The 16013-nt window shown below is 41.0% G+C and overlaps 1 protein-coding gene across 1 annotated transcript; it reads right to left on the bottom strand.

Annotated features, from left to right (window-relative positions):
• Positions 1-11607: 11607 nt before the first annotated feature.
• Positions 11608-16013, bottom strand: LOC115817102 (stonustoxin subunit beta-like). The gene is made up of 3 exons (XM_030780348.1): positions 14583-16013; positions 12128-12639; positions 11608-11695 (listed from the first exon to the last, which is right to left on the bottom strand). The coding sequence occupies exons 1-3, from the start codon at positions 16011-16013 to the stop codon at positions 11608-11610; spliced, it is 2031 nt and encodes a 676-aa protein (XP_030636208.1).

Here is a 16013-nt window from a genome sequence, read left to right as displayed (position 1 = left end):
GTAACAGTGACTGGTCTTCAGTTACAGTGACTGGTCTTCAGTAACAGTGACTGGTCTTCAGTTACAGTGACTGATCCTCAGTAACAGTGACTGGTCTTCAGTTACAGTGACTGGTCTTCAGTTACAGTGACTGGTCTTCAGTAACAGTGACTGGTCTTCAGTTACAGTGACTGGTCTTCAGTTACAGTGACTGGTCTTCAGTAACAGCGAATGGTCTTCAGTGTTCTTGCCACAGATTTTGACCCCATGGACAAGTAAAAACCAGTTTGCACTGGTTATTTTGTAAAACATTCTTTCTCATGCCCGCCCATCTTCCCCCTTTCCTTGACTTTCTGTTCCCCAACGTCCTTCTTTCACACTGAATTTCTCGTTTCAGAAGGTGAACAAGTCATAAAGCAGAGGCAACGGAAAATCATTAGAAGCTACATTCTTCAGAGATACAGGCCTTTGATAACATTGTTGATACATTTGAGCATATTACTTAACTAACACATTTGCAAGCTAGAATCATCTTATTTGAAACGAAAAAACCCACACTATCCTATCGGAGCGGCGGAGAACACTGTAGAACATTATCCAACATATAAATGGAAGACTTTCCTCCATACTATCTCACACACACACAGACACACACACACACACTCACACACACACACACACACACACACACACTACACACACAAACAGACACAGTGTTACAGCCGGCCACACCAACCGCAACATAAAGGGGACACGGACACAGAGTTCAGCTCAATATTTCATTAGAAAACTGAAAGGCACTGAAAGCAAAACATCAGTCAGTGCAGCCTGGCTCAAAGGTTACAGTTGCCACTGGTTAAACCAGCGCCCCCACCCCATCCCCCCCACACACCCTTCAAGCCAGACTTGGGGTGTATTTATAGAGAAGAGCAAACCAAGCTCATGTGAGCTAGACGGGTAACTGCACAGATTACATCTACCTGCAAGGAAGTATATAAAAACAGAGAAATAGATCAAGACAGCCACCAGCAGGGGTAGTCAAATTAAATGTCACTGTGACACCTTAAAGGGCAGAGGAACATAACACACACACACAGGCAAACCTTTAGTACATGCAACCCTGCAATTGTTGCTTTGCAGTGATATTTTTTATGATTTAGGAATTTTGCTGTGAATGTCATTTTATTACTTTGTCAGCTGTTTTTGTGAAACGGTCTTTCTCATGCCCACCAATCTTCCCCTTTTCCTTGACCCTATGTGCCCCAACTTCCTTCTTCCAACTTCTGCCTATAAAACACTCCCAGCACCTCCACTGGGCTCAGCGGACCATAACTTTATACATCTACTGCCCGTTTATGAAATGGTTTTAAAGAGAGAGAAAGCACAGACAAAGAACATAAAGGACTGGACAGCAGAATCTGTGCTTTGCCTGCAAGAATGTTATGACTGCACTGACTGGGACATGTTTAAACAGTCTTGTGATGAGGATTTGGACAAACTTGTTGATGTAACATGTTCATATGTTGCTCTTTTGTTGGGACATGATAATTCCCTGTAAACGAGTTAAAATCTACCCTAACAACAAACCATGAGTGACCAAAGTCCAGCATACAGAAAAAGAAATGTGCTTTTAAACAGGGAGTAGTCTCTGATCTGCGGACAGCCACCAAGGGGCTGAAAATAAAAATCTTAAAAGAAAAACAGTATTATAAAAATGAAGTAGAGAACAAGATGGCTTTGAATAACCTTGGTCCAGCCTGGTCTAGCATAAAAACTATAACAGGCCTGCAGAGTCCAAAGATCAGCAGTAAGATCACCCTGGATGGCTTCAGTTCAGGCACTGAGCATGCTCACGCTCTTAATTGTTTTTATAATCATTTTGATACCTTTGATTTTAGTAAGGGCGGCACGGTGGCGCAGTGGGTAGCGCTGTCACCTCATAGCAAGAAGGTCTCTGGTTTGATTCCCAGCTGGGCGCTCAGGGTCCTTTCTGTGTGGAGTTTGCATGTTCTCCCCGTGTCCAAAGACATGCAGGTTAGATGAATTAGAGACACTAAGTTGCTCCTAGGTATGAATGTGTGTGTGTTTGTCCTGCGATGGACTGGCGACCTGTCCAGGGTGTTTCCCCGCCTTTCGCCCTATGAGCGCTGGGATAGGCTCCAGCACCCCTTGTGACCCTAATCAGGATAAGCAGCTTAGATAATGAGTGAGTGAGTGATTTTCGTAATGACATTCAGGAACTAGTGGATAACCAGCACTTTGACATAGACCAAAAGGATGTGGAGCAGGCCTTCTACTCAGTAAGAGTACATCAGAGCCATAGACCTGACAACATCAGTGGTCGTTTACTTCAGTCTTGTGCAAAAAAACTGAGTCCTGTATCCCACGACATTTTTCATTAAATCTTCACCAGCACAGCACGTACCTAACGTCTGGAAGGATGCTGTGGTAGTTCCTGTTCCCAAATCCAACAGCCCCAAAACCCTTAATGATTTTAGACTGGTTGCCCTCACATCAATTTTAATGAAAACCTTCGAAAAATTGGTAAGGTCAGAAATTGTAAGAAAAATTGAGCATGCGCTTGATCCCATGCAGTTTGCTTACAGGCCACACAGAGGAGAAGAGGGTGCCACAGTCACTCTGCTTAACTTAATTGTTAAACAGGTGGAGGGTAGTGGGCCTTATGCTAGACTTTTATTTGTTTATTTTTACTCTGCTTTTAACACAATTCAACCCCACATTTTAACCAATAGGGTTTTAGAACAATTTGACCTGAGTCATAATCTCGTGGGCTGGGTTCTTGACTTTTTAACCAATGGGACACAAAGGCGCTAGCCCTGGGGATCGAGCTCTGGTGATGCTACCGAGCTCTGGTTTGGCTTTGCAAGCTCGTTTCTCTGGCCCTTGTGTGGTGGACCGTAAGCTTCCTGGAACTGAATGTGTCAGTGGACGCTTGGCCTCATACTCAAATGTTTTTGTTTGTTTCTGTGTGTGTTCTGATTTGGTGTTCTCTATTTGTTTTACGGGGCGAGTTTGTTCTTATGGGTGGAGTTGTTACGTGTGGCACACTGCATTTTTTTGTTTGTGTTTTGTTTCGTCTGCATCTCTCTCTCTCTCTCTCTCTGTGCACAGGTATCCAGCTGTGGCTTGAACCAGATGCCAATCTCCATCTGGCCTGGTGTTGCGCCCCGCCTCCTCGTTCCCCGTCGACCAACCAGCGACGGAGTGCTCCTTTTGCCTCTGCCAACTGGAGATGGGGCACCTAAGTTTAAAGTGGCTGGATGTGTTCTGTTTCAGATTTCGATCTCGCTGTGTTTCTCCTTTGTGCTTTCGTGAATGTTTTCAAACTTGCCTTACTGTGTTTGGCTATGTATTTTTTCATTTATTGACCTCATTTGTGGATTTCACTTTGGCTTTGTTGTACTGTGGGGAGGAGGACAGGGTTGTATAGGTTTTAGGTTAGAGGCAGGTGACACTTGTGTATCTTATGTTTTGTAGTTAGTTAGTGTAGTTAGGTTTCCTTTGGCTCTGCCACCTTTTTGTTTAGTAGTTCAGTGTGTGTTTTATGTGTAGGTATTTCAGGGTGGCTTCGGTTTTGTTACGTTCATTCCTTTGGCACCGTCCGTCGTCCTCTCCCATTTTTGTGTGTATATTTGTTATTGTAAATACATCTTGTATATATATATATGCACACTTTTTTTGTAAATATATCCCTCATTCGTTGCTCCCAAGTCCGTGTTTTTTCCATCTTTTTTCGTCATCATCCCAAATCAGCACTGGTGGTGGATTTCCTTTATGTTACGTCCCTTACCATACCCCTAGACAACATTTTCACATCTGGGACGTAACTCTTCCAAAACTAAAATATGCATTGTCTCATCTCTTTTCGAATGGGTGCACCTGCTGGTCACGCCAATTCCCCATTCCATTCTTTAATACAACTATTTTAATACAATTATTTTCATCGCGCCCGCATTTCAGTTAAAAACGACCAAGATCCGTTACCAATATTTACTGCTCGACTTCTTGAACATTTGACCAACTACATCCTTATTAATGACCATGCACCTGCAAATGCTCTCCCATCGTTCCAAAGAAGTACATTCTTTTTCCACCATTATGTACACAGATCCCTTTCTTCCGAATTAAAGAACATTTATATTTTGAATATTTATTTTAATGCAAGAAATTACATCGTTACTATACATCTTAGTACAAATGGTTACATTGATTAACTCACATAAAAATGGCTACATAATTGTGACAGTGATTATCATAAAACACAGAAACATTTTGTTTCTCCAACATTATGTTTCCCAACTTCCTTCTTTCACACTGAATTTCTCGTTTCATAAGCCGTAAAGGGCATTTTATTACCCTCTCAGCTGTTTTTGTGAAACATTCTTTCTCATTCTTTCTCATGCCCACCCATCTTCCCCCTTTCCTTGATTTTATGTAACCCAACTTCCTTCTTTCACACCGAACTTCTCATAAAGCAGACACAATGGAAAATCCCTAGAAGCCGCATTCATCAAAGATATAGACCTTTGATTACATTGTTGATACATTTGAGCATATTACTTAACTAACACATTTGCAAGCTAGAATCATCTTATTTGAAACGAAAAACCCACACTATCCTATCGGAGCGGTGGAGAACACTGTAAAATATTATCCAACATATAAATGGAAGACTGTCCACCATACTATCTCTCTTCTACACACACACACACACACACACACACACACACACGCAAACCTTTAGTAGATGCAACCCTGCATTTGTTGCTTTTCAGTGATATTATTATGATTTAGGAATTTTGCTGTGAATGTCATTTTATTACTCTGTTAGCTATTTTTGTGACTATTAATAATAATAATGTAACCCTAAGTCCTATGTCCTTTCCTAACCACTTTTCCTTGACCTTGAGAGAAAGCATCATGAGGTTAAGGAAATGAGATTTCATAAGGACTTAGGAAAAGACATCCGCGGTGCTTAAAGAATCCGTCCGCACTTACACTAGGCTATGTAATCATGCAACGGCGGATATTGTTAACGTAGATCTGGTGAAACTACAGTGTTCCGAAAATGGCAGCGCATCTTAGATACTTCGGCCCGTGCGCTCTTACCGTGTTTTTCATGCAGGCTATATAGACGTGGACAACCCGGTGAAAAATGCTACTTCATTACCAAGGTTGGAATTGAAATAAAAAAGGCTACCAATAGGCGTGGTGGCAGCAGGCTCAGGAGGGTAGCCCAGACATTCCTTTCCCAGGCTACGTCCATCAGCTCCTCCTGGGGGATCCCAAGGCGTTCCCAGCCCAGCCAAGATATATAATTCTCCCAACATGTCCTGGGTCTTCTCTGGGGTCTCCTCCCAGTTGGCCAGAACACCACCACAGGGAGGCGCCCAGGAGGCATCCTGACTAGGTGCCCGAACCACCTCAACTGACTCCTTTCAATGCAGAGGATCAGCGGCTCTACTCCAAGCCCCGCCTGGGTGTCCGAGCTCCTCACCCTATCCCTAAGGGTGCACCCAGCCACCCTGCGGAGGAAACTCATTTCCGCCGCTTGTATCCACGATCTCATTCTTTCAATCACTATCCAGAGCTCTTGACCATAGGTGAGGGTTGGAACAAAGATCGACTGGTAAATTGAGAGCTTTGCCTTCTGACTCAACTCCTTCTTCACCACGACGGTCCAGTATGACTGCCGCCGCCGCCCCGATCTGATCTTCTAGGATGGGGTGGTCTCTTCTGGGTGTTATTCTCATTTTCCTAGTTGCACTATACCTATTCCAAGAACTTCTGTTCTTGTCTTCACCACAACCATCCTTGACACTTCTCTTTGTAGCATAACTTTGCTCTAGGTCAATGCTGTTATTTATGGAGTACACAATTCAAGCTAGAGTGTTGAGCCTCTACATTCTATGTAGATGTTTTTACAGTGTGTTATTTAGAGGCATTTTGTTGTTATCAGCAGCTGAATGCTCTTGTGATCACAGACCCCCTTTTCAGCAGTGGTGTGACGCAGGGGCAAGTGTAACCCAGAGTAGTTTCTGTGCACTGTCGCTTTAAACGCCAGGCAAATAATGCGCAACAAATATTCATAAGAACCCCTCAAAAGCTTTTAAACTGTGTGGGGGGAGCATAAATAAGTAGTGCATTAGTGAATTGTAGGGTGATGACATAATCCAACCAACTGTAATTGGACACGCCCACATTCAAGCACGCCTTGCAGAAGCCAGATGAGAGATTCTGAACGGATTTTGATCTCCGACTTGGAAATTAATTAAAAGTAGTGAAAATGCTACGCACTGCTGAAGTACCTCTACCTTTTCGGACACCGCCGAGAATATCCCTTACATTGTGCAATAAGGTCTTGGTCTTGGTATTGGAGTTAAAAGCAATTCGTCTGAAGCTTACTAGCAGTGAAACGACTGACATGGCGCCAGCGAGACTGATGGAAAGTGCTGCTGTTTTATAAGCAAAACTATTGCTGTATTGAGAGAATGTGATGTATTCTGTTATATTGTGAAATTTACAGTTCTTTTCATGAGTTGGCGTGAAACACAATGCTTGGGAGATCTCTGCATAGTCATAAATCCAGGGGTAGCAGCAGCCAGCTGACCCCAAAAAGGACATCATTAGCTGTTTGGTTTGTGGTTTTGGAACATTCAAGATTGCTTTGATACGATCTGGGCATATTTTGTGGTCCTCCAGAGTTATAATATGACCTAAATAACATGTAGATTGTGACACCAATTGTAATTCTTTGTAACCGTTTTCTGCCAGAAAGCAGATTAATGATAAGGACTGGGTATCGTTCAAAAATTTCCGATAACGGTACTGATACCTTGAATTCGATATCGGTTCCTGAATGATACTTTTTTGGTACCAATTGTATAAAATCCATTTAAAACAAAAAAGAAAGAAAGAAAGAAAGAAAGAAAGAAAGAAAATTACATCACACATTATGGTACAAATCTTTAGTTTTATTTTATTTTTTTTTAGCTTCTTGGCATTTTTACACACTCAAAGCACTTTCATAACACAAAAAATATAAACCTATTTACCACACTGTGGTTTACGTGTGGTAAACCACAGTGTGGATTTGGAATTGGACACAAAAGAACTTTGAGCATTTACCACGTGATGTGAGGAAATGTTTTGTGTATAATGGATCAGTCTTGTATAATTTACTTTCTACATGTGTTTGATAATGGTTTGGAGTGTTTTCTGAGATTTACTATTGTTTTACCAAAACAAGATCACTAAAGCATTTACCAGATGAAATGATTTTTGTCCCCCCATTTTTGCTATAATAAACCTATTGAATATATAGGAACGTTTATTCAGTCCCATCAAGAAAAACAAACAAACAAAAAAAACAATAGAGTGGTATTTACAACTACGCAGAATGTTTCATAAAGCATCAAAGTGGTATGAAATATATCCTTGGGTAATTAACAATGGTTGTAAAAACCTTAGGATGGTATGGGAAAAAGACTTTAATTGTACATTTGATGGTGAAACATGGGAAATGATTCTTTTCAACACTGTGGAGTGTATCAGAGCAGTCAGAGACAAATTTATTCAATATAAAATACTACACAGATATTATTACACCCCAACAAGGCTCAATAAAATAAATCTAATTAAAGACAGTTTTTGGTGGAAATGTAAACAGAACAGAGTACATACATGCACAAATTATGGGAATGTCCCATGGTTTCTCCTGTATAGAGGAATGTTCTGGAATATATGGGTGAATGGTTAGATTGCAAAGTGCCCAGATGACCAAAGTTGTGTCTCCTTGGGGACAAAACTGCGGTGCCGCACCTGAGTAAATTTGCGTTTAGAGTATTAACAACTGTCTTAATAACCTGTGTTAGGCTCATTCTTAGATTTTGGAAAGAACTTCAAACTCCTACACTGAAAATGTGGAGGGAACAAATAATGGAAACTGTGAAAAGTGAAAAGATGTTGGGAGGACTGAACCGGAAAAATGATACAGTTAAAGAACAATGGGACTGCTTTAGTGGGTATATGTCCGGAAGGAGCAATCTAACCCCGGCAAGAATCTAATGTGTTGGTACAGTACATCTGTAAATGTTGCCATGTACTAATGCCCACCACATTACTCTAACTAAACAATTGCCTCTCTTAAATTATTGTATACCAATGCCATATAATGTAATGTAATATCAATGTCAATCTATTTCTGTCTTTCTTTTGTTCTTGTTTTGTTTTTGTTTTTTAATTCAGTATAAAATTCAATAAAAACTTTAAATTATAACAAGAGAATGCAGTCCTTCATGCTCCAGGAGGATCAGCTAAAGAGAGGCAGGTGACATCCCCACCCCCAACCCCAAAACGTAGAAATATATCCACCTGCACAAATCAACGAGACCATACATTAGAAGTGAGCTAGATTACCGCTGCAATGGTTAACTTCTCTCTCTGTCTTTTGGCATAACGTAGACGGTGTTGATTAACAAGAGAGTGAAAAGTCCCACTTCCGGCGCCCCAGGTTCAGGTTGGTTTTATATTATTCTTGACAATTTTACGCAAACCAGAGAAAAATGCAACAATATGTCTTTGAAACTATATATTCGCAGTAGGCCATTAGGAATTAATTGTGGTTTATGTGGTAGCATTTCGTAGTGTGACTGATTTTACTAATTGCATTAGTACTGTGCAAAGTTAGAGGTGGGCTATTGAGTTCCCTGTTCCCCCTGTACCTCGGGCTTCCAGTGGGGAGACCTGAGGTGAACCGAACCCCGTCCCCCTCCCCATCTCATACTTCTGAGTGGGAGACCTTCCCAGGCAGTAGCCTACCTCGCTCACAAACTAGAATCAGGCTGTGCACTCCAACAAGGTTAACTGACCCACACGGTGACACGATATCATTGATGTGACGTGCAAATGAGCGATAGAAAACCAATTGTGCAAATGTTACCATTCTGAATTTTTTGGTGCGGGTGCCCCATGTCCCAGGTTAACAGAATATGACTGTTAACAGAATATGACTGTTATAGTGAGTCATCAGAGAGTCTAATGTCTAAGACAGGTTAACAGAATATGACTGTTACAGTGAGTCATCAGAAAGTCTAATGTCTAAGACAGGTTAACAGAATATGATTGTTACAGTGAGTGGTCAGAAAGTCTAATGTCTAAGACAGGTTAACAGAATATACCTGTTACAGTGAGTGATCAGAAAGTCTAATGTCTAAGACAGGTTAACAGAATATGACTGTTACAGTGAGTGGTCAGAAAGTCTAATGTCTAAGACAGGTTAACAGAATATGACTGTTACATTGAGTGGTCAGAAAGTTTAATGTCTAAGACAGGTTAACAGAATATGACTGTTACATTGAGTGGTCAGAAAGTTTAATGTCTAAGACAGGTTAACAGAATATGACTGTTACTGTGCATGCACTGTGTTTGTGGAAGGTCACAAAGGTCATTAAATATAAAAACACAGATAGCTGTCATTCAACTGCCCTCTGTTGTGTCTGAGAGGAAATCATAGTAAAGACATAAACGGGAGATTCCCCTACTTACTATTTATGTTCTCTCTCTCTCCCTCTCTCTCTCTCTCTTTTTCTCTCTCTCTCTTACACACAACCACACACAAACGTAGCAGAACGCCTAAGACCTTTTGCAAAATGAAACACTTCATTCAAAACTACACAATAATTTATAAAAACCCAATTTTGTCACTGCATGGCAGCTGTGGTCTAAAGGTTAGAGAACCAGGCTCGTGACTGGAGGGTTGCCGGTTCAATTCCCAGCATCCATGGCTGTGTGCCCTTGAGCAAGGCACTTAACCCTAATACTTCCTGGGCGCAGAGGAATTCTGCCCCTGCGTCTGTTGTGTGTGTTCACTACTGGTGTGCTGGATGGATTAAATGCAGAGATGAATTCACTGTTCACAGAGTGTGTGTGCAATCATGCAGATTTACATTTACACATGGTTCGTACAATCTGATTCTGTTTGAACCAGTTACACACTGCTGTGCTCAATCTAAACCACTTTTAACATTTCTACTTTTCTAATGATATATTCTTTGTTTGATTTTTCAGAGATATTGTTAGAGTAAAGTTCACGAATATATTGACCAAACACAACACAGAAGACCAGTACTGCACACTGATGAAAATATTTCTTTGTCTCCACATTGAAAATCAGTCCATACATCCATGCATTTCCAAAGCTTGAGTTTTGCACTGAAAACCAGAGCAGGGACCAAAAAGAAAGCATGAATTCAAAATAATAATAATAAAAAAAAACACTCTAAGCATCATCTTTTCACGTTGCTGGATCTGACCACAGCACTTCATCCACATCACAGGCTCTCGTGTCTTTCAGTGTCAACCCCTGGTTTACAACATGGTCAACCAATGTCAACCCCTGGTTTACAACATGGTCAACCGATGTTGCTCGAATCTCAACCAAAGCTGTTCAGATTTCAACCAATGGTGCTCGAATCAGATCTCATCCGATTCTTGTCTTCTTTGTCCACATCCTCCTCCAGATCCTCCTCTCTCTCCTCCTCTTCCTCCTCCTCTCCCTACTCCTCCTCCTCCCCCTCTCATCCTCACTCTCCTTCTTCCTCTTCCTCTTCCTGTGACGTTGCCTTCCATTTCTGATGAACTCACCTGTTGTCTTTTTATAGTGCTTATGCCTGATTGGTGAGTTTATAACTATACTAAGCACCTAAGTGTCTGTACTCCTGAATGGCTGTGTTTGATCAGTTGGTCTATGGGTGTGGTATTTTTAAAGGCAGTGCCTATAGTTGTGCAGATCTGGCCTGAGGTTTTGCTCCTTGAGTGACAGGTTTCACTAACTGTGTGTTTATTTTTAAATTTAGTGTGTAAGCAATAAAGCAGTAAAAAACTGTAATGAATGCATAAGTCTGATATTGTATGTATTCGTTAATTGTTGACCACACTAATAACTGACTAATTCACTATTTTAGTAATTCGTTATCAGCATGGATGATTATGAACTCTGTACACACATATTTGTTTATCTTAATACAAACAAACAAACAAACTGCCCCATCTCTGATTTTGTCAACTTTACTTTAATTTGGAATTACAGGTACCAGCTGATGCCGCAGTTACACTGTACTGGAAATTCCTGAAAGTTTATGAAAATCTTAGACTTACCCCCATGATGTTACCACAAAAAAATCATCGCACCAATAATTAAAGCATAAACAAAGCACATATATAGAAAAAGCAATCACTGAATAAACACTAACAGAGATTCTACCAGGACATAAATCTACATTTTAGTTTGATATTCATGATTTAAAATGCACAAATAGAAATGTCACTGGCTGCAATAAAACTCAGAAAATATTTCACATTTCACTTCCCCAATAATATACTGTTCCCTTCTGCTAATGTTTAACACATGTTCATTCTTAAACCAGGACTAAGTACAGCTCTATTGCATTAATACAAAAACAGAGAATTAATCATCTTGTCTCCAGGTTCTGTTTTCATACAAATAATGAACATTCCCAGTGCATCCAAAAATCACAAAACGCAAAGACACAGTAAGAGACAAACACTATGGCTATGTTGTTTACATGTTTAGCCTTCCACACGATATTAGACAAAGCCTCTGTATGATTCAATGTCATCCAGCCCTGTACTGAGGAAGAAGAAGAAGAGATTTTCCTCATCTTCCTTGTCAACACTGGACAGGAAAGAAAAGAGTGTCTTTGAACCTTGTCCACAACAGACATCTGTTTTCACTGCCAAAAAAAGCATTTATTTATTTATATATTAGTGTATTTATATTTGTAGATATTTGATGTATTAATGTTGCCTTGCACATACTTTATTGACTCTATTTTCATGATTCATTTGCTGATGTTTATGTATTGTATAGTGACTTTTGAGAAAGGCAAAAATGGATATTAATAAAATGAACTGTAGCTGTTGTTTGCATGTTTGCACTGATTCAACTCAACTCAACTCATTCAACTCAACTGCTATATGAATCAATACAATTTGCCATCTGTATGTGTATGTGCAAGCATGCATGTGTGTCTGTGTGTGTGTCTTTTGTTTCTGGAAAGAGAGATTTATTTTTTCCACCATCAAACCCTTATTTACTATGATGCACCTGTCCACAAGACACAATGAGGTGTCAGATCCCCGAATCCCAAACCCTGCATAGAGGGGCCCAGTGAATTTGCAGGATTGGAATGTGTATATGAGTGCGTATCTTTGTGTGTCAGAGGAGATGTTGTAGAAAGACAGAGTGCCAGACTGGCAGTCCAGATACACTCCTATTCTGATTTCATCTTCGGTGAACCAAAATATATCAGTGCTCTGATTATTGTAGTGGGCAGTGTATCTGTGACCTTGGCAGCGCAGACTCCAGGACTCTTCATCACATCCAAATTCACTGTGATCATCTTTCCTGCCTTTATGTGTCACAGCTATACTGAATCCATCACCAGTGCACTCAGCCTCCCAGTAACAGAGTCCTGTCAGAGTCTCTTCACTCAGTACCTGTGGAGTCCCAAAAATACTGTCTGTAATACCTGAGGGAGGACCCAGTCTTGTCACCTTTTTGTTTCCCTCAGCAAGACCGAGAAATTGGTGTGCTGTGTTTGGGTCCAGTGTGAGATCACAGGCATCTGCACAAAAAGAAAGAGAAGAATGCTAATCTAAAACCTTCACACAAACACAAAAACAACGGCAAAAATTCTGACAAATTTGCACGTGCAAACAGATACACACACACGTATACACACACACACACACACATGCGCGCACACACACGCACACACACACACAATACACACATACACACACGCTCACAGTTATGTGCCCCGTCCTCCTTTTTTTCCTTCTTTCTCTGGATTGGTGGTGAGCTGGAGGCAGAGCGAGTTGGAGGCTGCTGATTGGCTGACTGATTGCAGCTGACTGTTGGAGACTGACTGTGGACCTGATGAAAGCCTGTGGTTTGCTGGCATGGAGTTTTCTTTGGTTTTTTTCTTTTCTTTAAACTGACATCATCCTGGAAGTTCTTCATAATTTTGTTGCCTTGGTTTTCTTAAACATGTATTTTGTGTTTTAGCCTGTTTTCTTTGTCATTTGATTTTCTTTTTGACTTTTTCTTTGTTTGTTCTGGGCACCCCTGCAGGGCAGTGAGTGCTTATTATTTTCTCAGCTTAGACAGACAGAGTAGGGAAGGAAGAGGTCTGGAAGACTTTTTCTCTTACTTGTTGTGAAATGAAATCGGGAGTTATGGAAGCTCTTTAATAAACAAGTTAGTGGGGGAGTATGCGGTTCTCCTGCCCTGGTTATGTTGTCTTTATTCAGGGGTTGCTTTAGATCGATTTGCTAAATAATGTGGTCACATGCGACTTTGCACCTTTCTCTTGTTTTTGACAGCTCATTATGTTGGGCCCTGATTTGGGCCGTAACAACACACACACAGACACACACACACACACACACACACACACACACACACACGTACACACACACACACACACACACACACACACACACACACTGGTCCTTCTCAAATATACAGGCCTAGTAGTTCTGGCAAATTTAATATTTATGTTATTTTGGTGTAAATCAGACAAACGTGGAAATATTTAATCAGTAAATATGGTATATTGTAGGGCTAGCACACTGGCTACAGCATATAATAAGGCAATAGTATACTGCTGAGATTCACACTTTGTTGAGATTTAGATAATGAGGACACCAGTGTAGTTTGTTCATCATTCATCTTAAACAAACAGCCTAAATTAAATGTATGAATCACAGACACTCAGGGGATGAGGACAGGAAATGTCACTGATTGTTCCTTTGTACTGAGACATCAGAGCTACCAAACAGTACCTGTGCATGTATATGAGTGCACAATATCCATAGTCTTGTATCATTTCACATGGATTTGTTTACTAATACACTTACTCCCTGACTAATGAAGGTTTGGGTATCAATTTTAACATGAATCACACTCAGTGTTACTATATATATATACATTTTTTTCTTTCGCTTTGTGCTGTTGGTTTCAGTATGTCTGAGAATATCATAAGAGACTATCGCAAACCGCTCAAAATTCTCATGCTAACTTTCCACACCTGAACATCAGACTGTGTCATGTTCTTATTTGAACAACAGTGAAATTAGTGCTATTTGTGTATATTTCAAAGGTGTATCAATGGTGAGAATCACAGCAATTATAGAACAGCAACTGAGAAGCAGAAAACTGCTAAAACCAGTGAAGTTGTAACATGATTTAATTTGAGTAATTAAGAATGTGTCTCCATTTCCAGACTAATAGTAACGGTCTTTGAAGACACTGAAGACCTATGAGGAGAATAAATAAGAGTTCAGTCTGTCCTGAAATAAGAGGCTAGTCTATCCTGCGTACTTGGCTCAGGTCAGTCAATGCACTGCACCCAGTGCTTGAGAAATACAGCATATACTGTATAGTATGTTTTCCTGCTTTACTATAGGTTATGGCTATACAGGGTTTTGACAGCAAGAAGTATAAAATTACACTGGTACACTACAACACTAATAAAAACCCATATGATTAATGTAACGGCTGACATACCTTTGAGGAAGGGGACGCTCATCAAATAGGGATCCCGACAAGTACCATTGCGATACCAACGGACTGAGGCTCCAGGGTGTTCTGGGTCTGAAATATAACTGATTATCTTAGAATGAGAGGGAAAGCATTGAATAAGTGTGAGAGAGAAATCAAGGGTCTCCTTGATTCCTGGCTTTAAATACCACGGTGTTTCTATAGGTGTGTTCTGGTCAGGGAGACGAATGTTGATACCCCTCCTCAGGTCCTCAGTTGTCTTGGTGATTTTGTTCAGGTACGGTTCCTCATATTTCAGAGAGGTGAAGGTGAACATAAAGGCATGAACCACATCAGGCTGAATGAGAAATATATCAAGTTCTGGACCTGGAGTTTTAATTTCTAACTTCAGTTCAGTAACGTAAGATTTGATTGTGCCAATCTCAGTCTCCTTCCCATCCAGCCAGTCATCCATTTCGCTCCTGGTAAAGCCAGATGCATGCTGGGACATGAGAAGGTCAGTCAGGCTCTTTTCCTCTGCAGTCCCATCTCTGATGGTGGGCAGGAGTTCAGTCAGTTTCTGTGAAAACACTGTGGTGAAATCCTTCAGTCTGCAGTTGAACAGCTCCAGTTTGTCACAGATGTCTTTGGCCTTGATGGTCTTACTGATCTCCAACAGGTCATTGGTTCTCATCTCTGCATGGTGGAGATCCTCCATCATTTTCTCCACCTGAGATATTAAAGACTCTGAGATCATGTGCTTCAGCTGGGCAGCAATGTCATTCAGATTCTTCAGTGGGTACAGCCACACCTTCAAGGGCACTGCAAGTTCTCCATCCTTACCAAGCAGATTGGGCAGATCTTTGTACAACAAGACAGCTTCCTCATATGTGGTAGGGTTCTGCTTTAACCTGTAGTCACCATAGAACTTGCAGCTGAAATTCTTCACTTTCTCTTTGTCTGTGTCACTCAGATCAACCTTTCCCTCTGCTGATATCTCCATTGAGGGAATCTTCTTGATCATCACATTCAGGGTGCCTTGGACTGTCTGCTTTTCTGAAGCATCTGAGGCTGTATTTTCAAACTCCAGGATAGCGTTAGCCCCATAGAGCACTCCGGTCACTACATGTGTGGCCTCCTTCATGTTAAAGACGTCAGGATACTGGACCTCCAGCCCTGAGAACATCAGCTCCTTAAACACAGTGGTCACCTGGTGTTGCATGGAGACTCGGCACTGGAGTTTGGAAGATGTCTTCTCATTTAGATAATGTGCAGAGCCCCCAACCTCAACCAGCCCAGCAAAGAAGCTGGCCTTCAGGGAAGCACTCACATCCAACAGTTTGGTCTTCTCACCGATGGATTCAGAAGCCGCCACCTGAAAATTTGTGTAAGGCTGCGGGTTAACTTTTGTTTCTTTTTGAATGACCTCATCACTCCAGAGGGACAT

The sequence above is a fragment of the Chanos chanos genome, chromosome 7, assembly GCF_902362185.1.
Source record: "Chanos chanos chromosome 7, fChaCha1.1, whole genome shotgun sequence".
Lineage (NCBI taxonomy): Eukaryota > Metazoa > Chordata > Actinopteri > Gonorynchiformes > Chanidae > Chanos > Chanos chanos.
This window is presented reverse-complemented; position numbering and strand designations above follow the sequence as displayed.

Excerpts from the sequence above, each read along its gene's own strand:
- LOC115817102 (XM_030780348.1), bottom strand. The coding sequence starts at position 16,013 with ATGTCCCTCTGGAGTGATGAGGTCATTCAAAAAGAAACAAAAGTTAAC. Across the intron at positions 12,640-14,582 it reads TCCTCAAAGGTATGTCAGCC|GATCTCACACTGGACCCAAA; the intron begins GTTACATTAATC and ends GCAGATGCCTGT. Across the intron at positions 11,696-12,127 it reads TCATTGTGTCTTGTGGACAG|TGTTGACAAGGAAGATGAGG; the intron begins GTGCATCATAGT and ends TTTCCTGTCCAG.